Genomic DNA, 14,232 nt, shown 5'->3' with positions numbered 1-14,232 from the left:
CTCTCATCAACCTAATTTAGGGAATCAATAGGGGACAAATGAGAGTGAGAACGAAGCTCTTTACGGATGCAAACAGACAAAGACCACCCAGTGCAAGCTTGAGGAGAGTGATGCCAGCAATGACATAAACCTTTTGACAAATCCTCACTTGACATAAACAAACATTCACACAGTCCTCCTGCCCCCGGAGTGCATCAACGTGCCGCACACAACATCCGTCATACCCACCCCACATAGGCGAGGGAGGACGTTGATGGATGTTTTTATTGTTTTGCCACATAAAGGAGGTTTTTTTTTTTTTACAAGTTGGACGTAAAGCATTAGAAGCCGAGCGCTGCTACTCAAATCCTTAAGACTGGTGATGACATAATGAACTCTGACCCAGCTTCATTTTGGGTCCAACCTACTGAGACTGCCGCTAAGCCAGGCTAAGCTACGCAAAAAGTACAGTACAATGGGAATGTTGCCCCAAAGGAGAGGCCAGAGGGGGCGCTGGGAGGATTTGGGAGGGTCTTTATGGCAATTATGGCCATAAAGTTGAGAAAGAAGGTGAATTGGAGGCAGCACTCAATGGCTTCAATTGCCGGACAGTCATCAGTGACACCTTTTTGTCTGGCTCGCTGACTGGCCGGTGCTTAGAGAGGGGAACCGTTCAAGGAAGATCACACAAGCTGTGTGGGATGAAAGAATCTCGCATGACAGTGAAAATAAACTGCAGGCACAAAAGATGAGAGATCCAGTGAGCGGAAAGAGTCGGAGGAGGATTATGAAATGTTTAAACTGCCAAGGAGGAATAATGCTCGGCAGATCTTATTCACTTATTTCTTATCTGAAATATCACAACAGTTATTTCTTCCTGTTTAAAACGTGTAAGAGCAAAATTAATGATTGTTTTTACCATGACTTTTTTTTTTTTTTTTTTTAATGTAAAGTTAAAAAAAAAAATCAGCTGTCTGGTTTAGCTTCTGTGGCCTTGGTCTTCTTGTCCTTCTCACATGTGAATGACAGCTGTCAATCTTTTATGGTCCTGATGTGCCACCTGGTTTCGACGCTCATGATTTCTGGTTCTGCAACGCGGCGCTGCTGAGCTGCAAGTCAGTCTGAGTGTGACTGAATGTCCGGACTGCCTCAGCCCAGGACAGGACCACCTCCTCCTCCCTGAGGGACTTCCTGCCTAAAATCAGGCCCAGAAAGGAAGAGCAAAGGTATTCATTATCGTCATTATTGACATTATTGTCATTATTGTCATTTTCAGTGTTTGACAGCCTCCCTGGATGATGTAGATTGTTGTAAAAAAAAGAAGAAAAAAAAAGATAGAAAAAAAGTTTTTCTCCGTTTTTCTCAAAGAGGTTCAGAGATTCAATATTGGCAAACATCTGTTTTTTATTTTTATTTATAGTGTCTTCTGAGCCTCCAGGCTGGACACATTTATTTATGACACTAGAGCCGGATTTAATTAAGGGTGCAACACAAAATCAAATCCAAATCTGGAGGGTATATTTCTTTTTCTGACATAAATGACTAACATTGACCCAACATTGATTGTTTTACCTCTCTGAGGATCACACTCAGATTTAAATTTTTTGAAAATAAAAATAATGATAATTAAAATATTACAGGTTAAATGAGGACACAGCTGCAGCCCTTATCCAAAGCGGCAGGGCTGGAAACACGAAGCAGCTCCAGGTCAGCGATCAAACCTCCAAAAACACAACCACGTCAGTTAACCTTCTCCTTCCTTCACAAACACAGCAATGACCGACAAAATAATGTGAATGTGATAATAACCATTTAATATCCCCAAAATAAAGGCACAGTAAAAGCCTGTAAATGATGCCCCCCACCCACATAGGTTGCTATCATTATTTTTGCAATATTATGGAGAAATTTTGAAAACTCTTGTTTGTTTGACCTTTGCTGAACTACAAACTGGCATCAACAATAAGCAGGGTAATTCTCCGGTGTCTTCTCTCTTCTTTAACTCTTCTTTCATTCTCTTGCTGTGGTGGATGTTAAGTATTTCCATTAGATATTGTGATTCGCTCCATCTGCCCTTGGAGGGAATCATGAGGGAAATAAGCACAGAGGGTCGTGTGTGTGTTTCAGGACATGTAAAAAAAACAAAACAAAAAAAAAACAGAAAAAGGGAGGCAAAAACAGAAAAACAGTGCTAACAAGTTGCGCTGAAATACAGAAAGGTGGAAGAGGCGATAATCGCGGGTTACAGTGTTTGGCCAAAAAAACAAAAAAAAAAAACAGGGGGGTCGGGAGGTGGGGGGGTGCTTTTGCGGGTTTGTTTGAGGCCAGAGCAGTCAAAGGCACCGTGGGGTCTCTATAGTTCACATGGCAAACTCTCAAACAGGGGTGGGGGGGGAGTAGGCGGGGGGGTGTCCCCCCCCCCCTCCCCCACTCTCTTCCATCCCAACCCCCCTCCTCCCCCACCACCACTACCCCTCCCCTGTCATGCCTTAACTAAGGCCGGTGTTGACACAGTGCTGGCCAATCTAATTTTGATTGTCAGGGGCAAGAAATGGTGACACCCCCACCACCCCCCACCCCCCCGACCGGACCCTCCCTCCCCCTCGCCCTCCCCCGCCCCTACCCCCAGAGATCATCAAGTTCATTTCTCTGGCTGCATAGGGATTTTTTTTTTTTTCTTTTCCTTTCGCCCCCCCGCCCGCCCGCCCGCCCCCCTCCACCCCGATCTCCCCATCTCTCTCCCCACCGCTAGAACAATATTCAGCCGCTCCTGGGCCTCTCAGAGTGAGCTCACTGGAGTTAATCTCTCAGGCCTCCTCTCTCTATGGCCTGCCTCGCTCTCTCTCGCACTCTCTCCCTCTCTTTCTATTCAAAAAGCCATTGGAGAACAGCTTGAATTAGTGACAGTTATTATTCAGACTAATGAGTAAAATCTCAAAGGCAACAAAAGTGGACTGTGGCATCAGCAGCTAAAACAACATTCATAAATCATTCATCCTCAAGGAAAAAAAGGGGAGGTTTATCTCTCGCGCGTGACTGAATCCAGTACGAGTAGAATTTACAGAATTGTAGTGAATTGAATCAGAACCACATGGTCCATAAATAGAAATCTGGCACGTCAGTCAACAGAATTTTAAGTGAAATCTTTGATTTATTGTGAAACCTTTATTGTTTCCCATGATCTGTACCATTAGAAAAGACAGATGGCCCACTGCACCTTTGTGTGTGTGTGTGTGTGTGTGTGTGTGTGTGTGTGTGTGTGTGTGTGTGAGAGAGAGTGAGAGAGAGAGAGAGAGGGAGAGTGAGTGTGAGATCAAGCACATGCATGCGTCTAATAAATTATTCTTTTCTGACTCTTCATGCATTTTTTTTTTTGTTGCGTAGTGCTACTTAATACTTCACATCATTCCGGATTAAGCATGTGCTACAAGTACCACGGTGACTTCACGTCTTTTGTGCAGGAACTATGACAGTTGGTGGACACTTCTGCGAGTCTGTGCGGTAATCAATTCAAACAGTCGCAGACATTAAGTCAGACATTAATTTTCTCTGTCTCTTCCCAGCCAATGAGGTGCAACGGGTCTGGCAGCAGTAGCAGCATTGTGTTGTAATTAAAAATGAGACATGTTTAAAAGAAAAAGGGAATTTGGGGGAGTGGATCAGTCAATCACCTGAATAAAGGCCATCAAGAATAATATAGATGATCTGCCATGATGTGACAATGAAACACAGCAGTAATTAATTATGAATGATTACTTGTCAAAAACGCTTGTAGTTAATGACTCGTTTTAACATTTTAATTAATAGATTTTTTTTTTTATAGCATTACACAATTGTGCCTTCACATTTCAAAATGTAATTCGAATTTGTTGTAAAATTCATTTTGCAACAATGTCCAGTACTTACATCAAATTCACATTTTCAAAAAAGTCACCATCAAAAACATGTTTTACATCAATCAAGCACACACAATTTGAGTTGAGTAAACATCCATCCATTGAATTTCTGTCATTGTTTCTCCGCCACAGAGGGACGTTGCACTCTGGACAAGTTAGCGATTCACTGCAGGGGCCACATATAGAGACAGACAGCAGTCCACACTGAAATTAGCATTGCCAATTAGCCTCATGAGCATGTCTGAGGATCCGTTTTCACTACCTGGAGTCAGAGCTGCGACAACGCTAACCACTGTGCCAACCATTGTGTCTTCCTCAGAAAACACTTTTGCACTTTCATTTGCATTTTCTAGACAAACCAAGAAATTACGGTAAACAATATCAAAGATTGAGAGATGAAAGGTCAGTGTTCTCTAAAAGGTACAGTGTGTAAAATTCTGCCATCTAGTGGTCAGATTTTAGATTACAACACTCATTCGCTCGCTCACTCACTCACTCACTCACTCACTCACTTCCTCTCTCAAGCTTGCCTGTGAACTACCTAAAAAACTGTGATAGCTCATCCACCTTCTTCTTTGTTTTCAGGTAACCTGGATTGTCCACACCAGGCTTCCTTTGAAATATGGCTGGATGGCAGCTAACAGGGATCAAGACCCTTGTTCTATGTGTATTCTCTTCTATCAATAAATATAATATAAATAATATACTGTAACAGATAAAGAACCATTCTGTGGGTACGAAAACCAAATGACTTTTATTATTTGTATTTATGTATTTATGGGCTGTATGTTAAGCTTTCACCACTGGTCCTATATGAGTTCACCGCTGGGAAAAACTGACTCAGGATCTGCGATCCCAACAAACAACTACTCTTTGCGGCTAAAACAGACGCCGTGCTTAAAGACAGATTTGCGGTGAAAATTGGTGGCGGGGGGTGGCTTTGTGTCAGCCGTAGGTACACGATTTGCAAGCTGTCAGATGACGGCCGTGTGGCTGGTAGAGCACTCTGACCGGTGCGTGGCGCCCCCTCCTAAAACCCCTACCCCCTTCGCAAATCCTACGCCCCCGCTCCCTCTCCCCACCCGCCCTTCGATACCCATGGGAGGAGGTCTGTTGCGCCGCGGCCACACTAAATCAACATCGTCCTAATGAGGTGTCACACTTGACCCCCAGCAGCCTCGGACCCTCACAAGGGTGTCAGAGCCACAATGCAGCGACCCTCCATCTCCTCCAGCGCCTGGCTGACACATTTTGATTCATGGGAGATCCTGGCTCCTGTCAGGACAAAAATTACCCCCCATCAAAATGCCACCATCAAAGACATTCATCAGGGCTACCTTTTGCATCTGCCATAATCCCAACGCCCCCCCCAAACCCCCCTCCGAAAAAAAAAAACCCCGGTGCTAGTAATGCTAGCACTCGACACGCACCGGTTGAGTCCTACAAGTTGCCTTTTGTTTCCCATTGGTTTCAGCGTTCAAACGCCTCCTCTGCTGAGATCTGTCTCTCCTCTGGAGCGGTGGAAGCCTGTCTGTCTGTCTGCCTGCCTGTCTGCTTGCTTGTCTGTCAGTGGCCGAGCTCCAGCCTCCTGTTCAATAATGACCCCGCTGAGCTATGAACTCAACGTCCCCCCCCCCAGGTGTTGGCAGTGCATGTCCGATGACCTATTGACCCGAGCTGCCTTAATGTGAACGGGTCATCATAGATAATGACAAACCTGAGAGGTAGAAATCGGTGTTTGCAGCCCCGCTGAGTCAAAACAGGGCAGCGGAGGTGCGGCGCTGACTCAGAGCAGGAGGTGAGACATGTTGAGTGCACGCTGATTGCCAGGGTGTGCAAAGTTCAACCCCACCTCGTCTTTCCCAGCGTTTTGCTGTGTTTTGTGTAAGCGGGTACACTGGCGTGTAAGGTCGATTTGATTTTATTATTATTTTTATTTCACTCATTAAATCAAAACAAAACTATTAAACACAAACATCACCGCTCCCAACTCCTGAATGAAAGGCAGCAGAAAGAAGAATTATCTTGTATTATCTGCCTCATTTTCCCAAAGAAATACATTTACAAAGAACTTAATCTTTTCCTAAAAATGAGAAAAGGGTGATTTCTGTCTTCGTAGAACTTCAGCTGCCATGTCCAAATCCCCTTAGTGCACTGAGCAACATAGAGGCTCCCCTGTTCAAGTGGAACCTGCCCGTCCTCCTTTCCACTGAGACCAGCTCCTTGTAATAATGACCACAGCTAAGACTCACTAGGGTCCATCTTGGGTTGAGATGCTCTCCTTTACCTCCCCATCAGTTCAGCCCCAGCTGACGCGGCCGCTCCTCCTTCATTGAAATGATAAGTATCATTGTTAGCGAAGCTCAACTGGCATAGAAATGATCAGTAAGTGGTGCAGTGGCACAGTTTTTACTCTTTGGCTCTACCAGGACATCATGGCAGTCATTTGCTGAGAGGGTCATTTCAGTCAGTCAGCTGGCACTTCACTCTGGCCAGCGAGGGAACCATTTGCTCCAAGAAAAGAACACCTTCCCCTGGGAGACGAGAGCCGCGCACAAAGAAAAGCCCACGTCAGATGTCTCATCCAGTGTTCGGCCGCAACAAATATCCTTCATGTTATAATGACTGACATCCAAAGTGATAATGTGCAATAAACAAATGTCACCACACTGAGGCCGTTGTCTTTCAGATGCACTTTTAACAAAGTAGAGGCTTTAATTATCCACAGTTAATTGCCCATTCATTAAGCTTGGTTCGAGCTTAAACTTGAAGAATGACAAGATTGATTTCAGTTTGACAAACGCACAGAAGCTCAGAAAAAATACCCAGGAGATATATGTTTTCTGGCTCTTAATGTGCCTGAAAAGACAATGTGATGATTGTATCCATTGTTCAACAACATTATGTCTTTTATGAAGCTCATTATAAACGGGCCATAAACTCACTTAATGTTAAGTGCTCATGAAAAGTAATAAAACTGTCTTGATCTTACAAGCAAATACAAGCCTTTCAGATGTAGCTGAGTGTTGTAGCTGTTCCTTCTTTAACTCCAGTAGTTACTACCTAATGTTTTGATATGCAAACATTTGGGTGTAATGCAAATCAAGCATTTGGATAGGAGTAATTCATTTCCTCAGATAAATCTGTTGAGCACAGTTTACATGAAGGTAGCAACAACATCTATTTAAAAGTGGCACAAACATTTCCTATTGATGTTGGGCAGGAAATTAACATAAAGTACACAAAAAATAAGCTATTTATCTCATCCAGCAACTCTTTGCATCTTTGCATATTATGTTTCCAGTTTTTCTTGGAGTATTAAAATATTTATTTTTAGACAAAGATGATGCATCTGCAATGTAAATGGTAACAGGCCTGTCTTGCTTTCACATGCTAATACTCACTCACAAGGTGTTTGATGCAGATAAAATATAAAATAAAGAACCAATTGTATTACTGAAAGTCCTAAAAAAAAAAAAAAAAGCACTTACCCTCAGCGATAAGTTTGCGAAACGCTCCATGATTGTAAAGCCCTTTCACACAAAAGGGAACATTACGACCAATTGCTTAATGTTAAGTTAGAATGAAAAAAGCAATCATTATAATACATTTTAATAATTATGAGTAAATATATACATGAAAAGTACAAATCCTATCTGGCATTCTAACTACAATTGTTGCCACCAGTGGGTGTTTTTCCCTCCTTCAGCTTTGACTGAACTTCCTCCTGCCTCAGGGAACCCATTCTAGTAGTTGACAATCCCACACAACCCGGCCCCAATTAATATCCACGTTATGTGGATATCAATTTCTTGATATTCTTGTATACGACAAACCACCATATTGAGAATTGTAAGTACACAACAGTGCATCACCACTTTAAAGCCGATGCTCAAAGCAGTTACTGCTTCTTTTTCTGATCCTTAATCAATCATTTTAGTAGATGGTCATTGAATGACTGCAGGCCCTGTCCTTGGTGCTGAATGAGCAGGGTATTGTTTTGACAACAAATCCATACCAAAGCCTAACAAGGGCAGAAGTTCAAAAAGGTTTTTTTAATAAGTGGAATGCAAGAAACATGCAAAAAAGATTTGTTATGCTAACAGGCTGAATTGGTGTTTAAGTGTTTTAAAGTTTGACTTTCTACTAATGATTCTGCTGAATAAAATAATTAGTTAGAATAAAGATTTGTAAAGAAAGAAAGAGTCAGTAACATCAACACCACCTGTTCTAGACCACCTGATATCCGGGGCACAAACAGGCTGACACTATTTTCAACATTGCCGGAAATTGTAATTTCTTGTCATACTTAATATAAGTTAAACTCTATGCAAGGTGAGCCACGACAAAATACTCAGTGTCAACTGCTGTGTGGCCTCCAAACTGCTGTCTATGGGAATCTCTTCAGAGTTGACCATGATAGTCATCCTGAAATAAAATCACCTTTTGGATATGCAAAAATAAATAGATATGCTTCTCATTGTGACAGTGAAATTGGTTACTATCATTAAGACTCCAAAGATTATTTTAGATTTATTTTTGTTTTTCCTAATAATGATACTTTCTCTACTTTTTTCATTTTATACCACTTTAAATAGTACGTAAAGGCAATACACCAGATACAATAACTAATGACGAATTTGAAAACCAAAACAACCTAAAACTGCAACTTGACACAATCTAAAACAAGCTTTAAAAAGAGCCAAATATCTAAAAGGTGCAGAAGGATTTTCAAATTGACCGAAGTCATGAATTGCACAGCGCTAACTGAGACCTCACAGTAAAATATAACTCAATTTAAAGAGATTGAGTTCTGGTAAAACTGGTGAAAGCGAGCCAGAATGGAACGGCAGATGTCCGGTGACTTTGTGTTGGTGAACTCGTGAGTTACTTAAACAGCCAAAAAAAAACAAGCAGCAAACAAGAATATTTCCCACCACTAACGATCCCCTTTTCTAAAAATTCGCATTTGACAGGGGGAGGGAAGTGCAAACTAGCCTTGCATTTGTGTGTGTGTGTGTGTGTGTGTGTGTGTGTGTGTGTGTGTGTGTGTATGTGTGTGTGTGTGTGTGTGTGTGTGTGTGTGCGTGTGTGTATGTGTGTATGTGTGCGTGTCGTGCACACTTGTGCACATGCACACATCTGTGCGTGTGGCCAATGTCGAACATCAGCATGACGCAGACCACCCTTTTTTTCCCCTCCTCAAATAAAAACGGGCTTAAAGACAAATCATCCACTGTTGAACTACTTTACGAGATCCTCCTTTAAGGAGAAAAAGTACTAAGTATCCATGGGAATCTTAACACATTAGGGAGGCCTTTCTGCCTTCCTCTCGTCCGCTCTCCCCCGCTGCACCCATGGACCAATGCAATTGTTTATTTTCTCCCATTGAGGCTGCTCCATTCACTGGCTCTCACATTTACTCTGCTCAATTGGAGTGAGACAGCACTTATTCGGGGAGAGGAATGTAGCGTTCCACTGACAGAGCAGCAAGAATGCAGAAGAAATAATTAAAACTTTTTAAAAGGAAAAAAAAAAAAAAGAAGGTACAGCTGAGGGTGATGGAGGGCCACGTCGAGGCCCGACAATGGCGATGGCAACAAGTGACGGGGCTTTCTGCCGCGATGAGCACATCCACACGTCACCTTGACACCACTAAGTAGAAGGGCAGTCTGGAGGCACAATGCTAGAAAGTGGAGCAGGGAGCCTATAAGGTGGCCATTTATTCTTCACCGAATCTCGCTGCACAACAATGACCTGTTCTCGTTGTTCTCGGGGCCTGTAAGACGCGGCCCGTCCTCCAACCTCACATATCCCAGCTTCAGCACAATAGCGGCAGGCAGGACCACAGAGTTCAGTTCTCCGCAGTTCTAATTCTGTCCCCCCCCCCCCGGCAGCGGCGACTGCTCTCCTCTCTGTCCAATGGCCGCTGAGTGCAGTGGGTTTCTTATCTATTGCCGGGGGAACAGATAAGGAAATCTGTTAAATCGTGAACGTGGACCCGGAGAGTGAACACAGAACAGGGTTTGGTAAAGCAAAGTCGCTGATGCACAACGTTGCTGTATGGGAAAGTTTCAGGTTGAGTGCATGCCTGGCAGTTGACACACACACACACACACACACACACACACACACAAGCTTGATCTGTGGCCCACATCAAATGATTTCAAACGTTGCAGTTTAGTCTGTACAAGGGTGACTTCATTTCGCTTTTTTCCTTTTCTGCACTTTTACGGTTTTAAGATTTGTGCCACAATGGTGTCAGCAAAGGTTGTTGCAGATTTAACAATATTTGAATCAGCAATTCAGACAACAGATAAAATCTTTTTATTGACTTTTATTAACCCTTTTCTAGCGGCAGCACCCAAAAAGTGCTGTGTACTGAAGGGACCCAGAAAGACATCAATTTAACTAAACAAACAACGAGTCCTGGTACAGAACAGAAAGCAAGATGGTGATGTTGAGTCTCCGGCTCCACTCAGCTGATTTGTAACAATAGGGACCATGTTGTTTTGATTTTTTAGTTTTTTGTTTTTTTTATGATAAAGTGTTGATAATGAAGTGATGTGTGAAGTGATGTTACATGTGATCAAAGGTCAGAGTTCAGATCAAAGTCTGTGTTTCAGAAGAGCAGCTCTGAGGTTGACGATAAGATGAGCTGTTTATCTTTATAGTTTTGCATTAAAACATCTATATTCTTATAGCAGTACACAGTCATCGACCCATAGTGTGTTTTTTTTTCCCCTCATCCATCCATTTTCCATAGCTCCATGCTGAGCTCAGGGTTTCGAGGTTTGCTGAAGCCTCTCCCAGCTGTCATAGGGTGAAGGCAGGGTGGCACCCTGGACAAGTGGCCAGTTCATGGCAGGGCCACATCGAGACAACAACAATTCACACTCACACACACACACCTACGGACAATTTAGAGTTTCCAATTCACCTCACATGCATGTTTCTGGACTGTGGGAGGAAGCCGGAGAACCCGGAGAGAACACACGCAGACACAGGGAGAACATGCAAACTCCACACAGAAAGGTCCAAGGCCCAGAATCAAACCCACGACCTTCTTGCTGTGGGGCAGCAGCGCCACCACTGCGCCACCCGCATCTCCCTTTTTTTTTGCCCACATTATTTTAATAATGTTTTATTTAAAAAAAAAAAAAGAATTCGCATTCTGGTTCTCTTCACTCCCTTCAAGTCAAACAAGTCACTGGATCTGGACATGAGGTGGTGACATGTGGAGCAGAAGTTGTTCACACCTGCCCTCTACTGGTCAGATTATGCTATTCTAGTTGGAAAATACTTTTTTGTTTGTATTTTCACATAGAATTTACGTTTACTTGCCAACTTACTTTGCAGAGTTAAGGTGTAATATAATGTCCCAATCACTGAAAGCATCCAGCTTTGTTTGCTTTCTGTATCAATACAATTAATTATTTTTGAATTATTATTACACTGTAGTATTTAATCATCTTTATTGTATGTATGTTCTCTCCGTGCTTTAATTGTAGGATCAAATGTAGGCATGTGGACAGGCATCCTTACAGTTTTTGAAATGAAAACAATGTGTTTACACAAGCATTGATCAAATGTGCTTTAAACCACATTTAATATGTAAATGGGACACTCAGCTGTGGTTCAATGAAGTTCATAAGTTGACTATAGCAAACCTTGTACAACATACATACACAACGGCTATTCGTGACATTTGACTTTCAAAACAGCAGCATTGATGTATTTACATTATCCGCTCGACTCGTCAGTGAATTAGTTTAATGTTTTTTAGAAAGACAGTTTCATTTTGACTTACCCCTCTTCTAAATGCCATGATTTCAAGTGTATAATGTTATAAGAGTGTTTTCACATGAGAGTACTTGTTATGTTAAAGACCACCTCGCAGAAAGATGATTTTAGGATTCTTTCAAAAATCTATTTTAAACTAAAACCATTATTTATTTGCCAAATGACAAAATGAAAACTTCACCTTTTTATATGTAAATTTGAACTAGTTCACTGGGCTTTTGTCAAGCATAACATTTCAACAGGTTAACTTTTCAGTTAACACACAATTAATCAGTTAGTCACAATTAAAATCTAATTAACCATCATTTGGTATATCAATCAAGAAATAATGTGTTTTTTTGTTTGTTTGTTCTGGGGCTTGTGTTACTCATAAAAAATAAAAATTGATGGATTATATTTTAATTAAAAAAAAAGGTTTAAGAGCTTTTAAATGGAGGTGTATTAACCATGAAAGGAACATCAAAAATTATTGTTGGCAACATTAACACTTGTTTATGTGGCAGTGGTCAAATACATATTGCCAGCACTGCATGTGAGAGACACTTTGTGTCACTTTGTGACATTTTGTGATTTAAATGAGAGGCAAAAGAGGAACTTCAAAAGTGTCAGACAACAGACTGGTTGCAAGGGGTGGAGGAAGCCAGATAAAATAGAACATCTATTTTTCTTTGTGGTTTCACCTTGCTTGCTCTGCCACTGCCACAGAGCTGCAACTGTGCAGCTCAGCAGCCTCTCAAAGATCTCTCAAGATGGACACCTACGCAGAGGAGGATTTCTCAAGTTACTACGGTATCTTTGAGAACGACACAGATGGACTCCTGAACGTCACGCTGGACTGTCCCGACTCTAACCTCCGCAGCAGCATCAACGTCTCGCTGTCCGTCCTCTACTGCCTCATCTTCCTCACTGGCTTTTCGGGCAACCTCTTTGTGATCTTCGTGGTGGGCCCGAAGGGTGATAGAGGTGGCCGCCTGGTGGACACATTTGTGCTCAACCTGGCTCTGGCCGACCTGGTGTTCGTGCTGACGCTGCCACTGTGGGCCGTCTCCGCCGGCCAGGACGGCCGCTGGGACTTGGGAGGTGGCGGGGACCTGCTTTGCAAGCTGAGTAGCTACGTGATCGCCGTCAACCGCTACTCCAACATCTTCTTCCTGACGTGCATGAGCGTGGACCGTTACCTGGCCGTGGTGAAGCCCGTGGACTCCCGCAGCATCCGGAGCAGCGGGTGCATTCGGGTCACCTGTGCCGCCGTCTGGCTGAGCTCCCTGGTGCTTGGCGTCCCCTTCCTGGTGTACCGGAGGGTGGAGCAGCACCATGACCACGGACCGTCCTGCGTGGAGGACAGCAACTCCTACTTTTTCCTTTGGCTGAGCCTGGTCACGGTACTGTTTGCCTTTGTGTTCCCAGTGCTAATCATAGTGTTCTGCTACGGCACCATAATCATCCATCTCAACAAGCAGTGTGCGGATTTTGCTGCTGCAAATCCTCGGAGCAGAGCCCGCCACAGACACTCCTTCAGGATGGTCCTCTGCATCATTGTGGCCTTTGTCGTCTCCTGGCTCCCCTTCAACGTATTTAAAGTGGTCCTAATTGTGTCGCGGCTGTCCGAGGCCGATCTCGAGTGTGGTCCTCCGCTGTGGCAGAGGCACGGTCTCGTCATCTCGTGCTGCTTGGCTTTTTTCAACAGCTGTGTGAACCCAGCCATTTACTTGTTCCTGGACCGTCACTTCAGACAACGGGCTGCGGTCCTGGTGCAGACCTGCAGGGCCGAGCCAAAGTTAGCGCAGAGCTGCGACTCCACAGTGTCAGAGAGCGTCGGAACTACCGGTGGAAGAAAACATGTAGAGACCAGATGTTAGATGTTCCTTCAAGATCTGACAAAGTGATACTTCCATAATGACAGGACTTTGCGTACAGCTTCCACAATGGAAAAATTAACTTGAATGAGCAGAATCAGAGCAAAGTTCCACATGTGTTGCTTGTTAGTTATTGCAACAATTTACTGATTGAAATGTGTATTATGACTGACACATGTTGGATTTTCCTTTGTTTCATATAGTTAAGGCCAAATATTATGTGTGAAGGTTTTTTGTTTTTTTTGTATAGGAGTCACTGTGTTGTGCTTGAATTATATTTCAATAATAAATACTTATGTGCATTTGCAACCAATTGCTGTGTCTTTGGAAATATTTTTAATATTTTGGTAAATAAAAGGTGTTTGGATTAACAGTCAAATAAGTGTTGCAGAAGGTGGGAGTAGAAAAAGAAATAAACACGTCCTTCTGCAGCTCTAACATTCTCTAAAAGCCAACAGTGATTACTATAATGTTTTATATGTAAAGCACTTTGAAATTTTCATTTTTAATAAGTGCTATATAAATTAAGTTATTATTATTATTATTATTATTATTATTATTATTATTATTATTATTATTATTATTATTGCCTTTTAAAAGTTTTTATATCTATGTTGAGCTGGTTCCTTTTCAGAAAGTTGAAACAAGTTTAAAACTATTCCACTAAATTAATATTTAATATATTTAATATAATTTGT

At 42.6% G+C, this 14,232-nt stretch overlaps 1 protein-coding gene across 1 annotated transcript; it reads left to right on the top strand.

The window, feature by feature from the left end:
* The first annotated feature begins 12,355 nt into the window (after window positions 1-12,355).
* gpr25 (G protein-coupled receptor 25) lies at window positions 12,356-13,977 on the top strand. Its single transcript, XM_076024368.1, has one exon. The coding sequence runs from the start codon at window positions 12,428-12,430 to the stop codon at window positions 13,535-13,537; it is 1,110 nt and encodes a 369-aa protein (XP_075880483.1). The 5' UTR covers window positions 12,356-12,427; the 3' UTR covers window positions 13,538-13,977.
* The last annotated feature ends 255 nt before the right edge of the window (window positions 13,978-14,232 follow it).

This window comes from Nelusetta ayraudi, unplaced genomic scaffold (genome assembly GCF_046127955.1).
Source record: "Nelusetta ayraudi isolate G7.1 ecotype Tasmania unplaced genomic scaffold, CSIRO-AGI_Nayr_v1 ptg000017l, whole genome shotgun sequence".
Lineage (NCBI taxonomy): Eukaryota > Metazoa > Chordata > Actinopteri > Tetraodontiformes > Monacanthidae > Nelusetta > Nelusetta ayraudi.
The sequence above is the reverse complement of the archived record's forward strand: the minus strand, read 5'-3'. Positions and strand labels throughout refer to the sequence as shown.